The sequence below is a fragment of the Orycteropus afer genome, unplaced genomic scaffold (genome assembly GCF_000298275.1).
Source record: "Orycteropus afer afer isolate SDZICR_OR568_19922 unplaced genomic scaffold, OryAfe1.0 scaffold00389, whole genome shotgun sequence".
Classification (NCBI taxonomy): domain Eukaryota; kingdom Metazoa; phylum Chordata; class Mammalia; order Tubulidentata; family Orycteropodidae; genus Orycteropus; species Orycteropus afer.
The window spans coordinates 1,618,377-1,621,325 of record NW_006921976.1 but is presented as its reverse complement, the minus strand read 5'-3'; the positions used below and the strand labels follow the sequence as shown (position 1 = coordinate 1,621,325).

General features: G+C 35.8%; 1 protein-coding gene across 1 annotated transcript in view; it reads left to right on the top strand.

Moving 5' to 3' along the window:
- Nucleotides 1-2,949, top strand: part of GRID2 (glutamate ionotropic receptor delta type subunit 2) — a 1,108,517-nt gene that overhangs the window by 294,481 nt on the left and 811,087 nt on the right. The window contains exon 6 of the mRNA XM_042782610.1: nucleotides 1,309-1,470. Coding sequence (XP_042638544.1) covers nucleotides 1,309-1,470 — 162 coding nt within the window. The remainder of the gene's footprint in view (nucleotides 1-1,308; nucleotides 1,471-2,949) is intronic.

The following is a 2,949-nucleotide window of genomic DNA, read 5'->3' as shown; positions in this document are numbered from 1 at the left end:
CAAGATTATCTTCTGTGTCTGTGTTAATTGGTTTCCCTTTTCTTTGTTGAAGAGGGTCTGTGCAATCCTTCTGCCTAGTCCGCCATCTTGCCCCGCCTCCCTAGACTTTTTTTAAACCCTGGGAAAATTTAAATACTTTCAAATGGAATTTATTTTCACAGCTGCATTGATTTCCTCATTTTATATATATTTTAAACTTTAGGGCCATAATGATTTAAAAGCTTTTTTTATTGACCTGGTGTATCTCTTGGTGTTATAATTTCTAATTTCTATTTCCTTTGAAAATACTAATTAATTGACAGTATAATTGTAATTCTCATAAGACTTAAGTGTATGAGTGCAATTGACCTTACCAAAAATTGGCTGTAATTCACTTTTCAATCTATATTGAAAGAAAATAAGATGGTTGGTTATCTAAGAAGAAAATAGCACTTATATAAGTGCACATTCACAAACAGTTAGTAGTTTATAGAATTTGTTCTATTAATGTATTGTTGTTGTTGTTGTTATGTGCCATCGAGTCGGACCCGACTCATAGCGACCCCTTTTTGGGCTTCTGAGGCAGTATCACTATGGAAGTAGATTGCTCCATCTTCTTTCCAAGGAGTGGCTGGTGGGTTTGAACCGCCAGCTTTCTGGTTAGCAATCAAGTGCCTTAGGCACTATGCTACCAGAGCTCCTTATTAATGTATTGTTAATGCATATACATTATATACCATTTTAATATGAATCCATGATCATTGTATTGTTTGTGAATGGTATTGTTTCATTTAATTCTTTCATGACTGAATCCCCATAGACACAAATGTATATACAGATGGCTCTTTCCTTTTTATATACCCTTGACACTCATCTTATATGTAAGATTGAGTTGATATTTCTCCATCTGAATAAGTAGATAGCAAAAGCTTGACATATTCAGAAAATATATTATTCAGTCTGCTCTTCCAATCTTAAACCCTTACATCCTTACCTCCTCAAAAAGAAATATGGACCAGTGATTTTCTAAATTCTGACACTAACAGCATTGCCTCTGTCGAAACTTCCCATTTATATCTTCTCTTTCACACTTAAATAAGCTGAAAGAGCAATTGAGTAATGCAATCAGACAAGACTTCATTCTCAATGGCAGAATTGCCTGGGAAATGAAATTAAAAAAAAAAAGAAGAAAGAAATCTTTCACTTAATAAAAAACCTAGTAAACTAGCCATCTGTGACACGAATGAAAGCAGTTGAATTTATAATTTCTCCTTATCCTTGATGGCTGGTGTCCATGATTCTAATGATTACTGTCTCATGTCTTTTCAGATTTCAAACCTTTACATATATGATACAGTGCTTCTGCTGGCTAATGCTTTTCATAAGAAATTGGAAGACAGAAAGTGGCACAGCATGGCAAGTTTGTCATGTATCAGAAAGAACTCCAAGCCCTGGCAGGGAGGGCGTTCCATGCTGGACACCATCAAGAAGGTAACTGCTGACTGGCATTTCATTATTCTTCATTTTTGTATTAGGAGGATACCGTAAATCATTATGTAGTGAAATATCTTTTAGGAGGATCCCCCCCCCCCACTAATTTCGCTACCAATTCGAAGCACACACACAAACAAATGTCATTGTGATAGGGAGAGAAATTATTTTTAAAAAGTCAGGGGTCTTGTACATATATAAAAATGTGAGCCCTTATATATTTATAAGGAGCCCTTAGGTGGTACCAATGGTAAAACACTCCCCTACTAACCGAAAGGTAGGTCTTCCAAATCTACCCACAGAAGCTTTGGAAGAAGGGTCTGGTGATCTGCTTCTGATAGGTCACAGTCATGAAAACCCTTAGCAGTGAATTTCTGCTCTGAAACATATAAGGTCACAGTGAGTCATAATCAACTTGATGGCCATTGGTTTGGTTGTTGGTTTGGTACTTATACGTAGAGTCCCTTGGTGGTGCAAACAGTTCACACACTTGACTGCTAACCAAAAAGATGGAGAGTCCACTCCACCCAGAGTCACCTCAGAAGAAAAGCCTAGAAATCTCCTTTTGAAAAATCAGTCATTAAAAACCTCTTTGAGCATAGTTCCACTGTGACATGTATAGTGCATATATGTCATGAGTTGCAATGGGCTCAACAGCAACTGGTAGTGGTATTTATTTGTAAGGGAATGTGTATTCAAGTGAAATTTTGGTGACTGAAATGTTTTAAATTTCCTTGGCTGTATCATCAGGAGTAAGAGGCTCACATTATTTTGGTGCCTGTCAAAAAGCATTAAAACACACACACTCATGTACATAATCAACTGAAAAAATTAACATAGACTTCAGATAGATGATACAAGGCAAGAGATTAGATTTGATGATCTTTCATTTATCTTGCAATAAAGATATTAGGATTCATAAACAGTTAATATTTCACAGCATCTGTGAACTATTTGGGGCACTTGATTGCATTATTCTTCTTCACTGTCAACATGTTGTTTAGCCTGGCTGTGACCTGCTTTGGCTTAGCTATCTATTCTGTTCCCAGAGGGCAGTTTATGTAGCTTAGCTCTTCTCCATGGTATAAACATTCTGCAGTTTATTAGGCTCTTTGTCATGTCATCCTTGCTGGCATTTTCCGTTTGTCTTATTCAGCTTCTTGGATTTAAAATGAAATTAACAAAATAAACAAATTTTTTCTGTACCCTTTACACAAAGGAGACAGTCATTTGGAAGGTTATGCTCTTTATTTTAGCCACTCTTTTTCTCACTGAATGTGTCTGCCTTTCTCTCATGAAACAGGAAAAAGAATAGCTAGTTCCAAATACGAATGTATTTGGAAAAGTCAGATAAATAGCTAAAATTTAAAAATTAGCAATGAACTAGATATACAAAAAAGGGGTAAATGAAGCCAAGAAATATTACAAATAGGAAATATCCTGGCTCTTTCCCTTGGTACTGTTTTTTTTTTTTTTTTT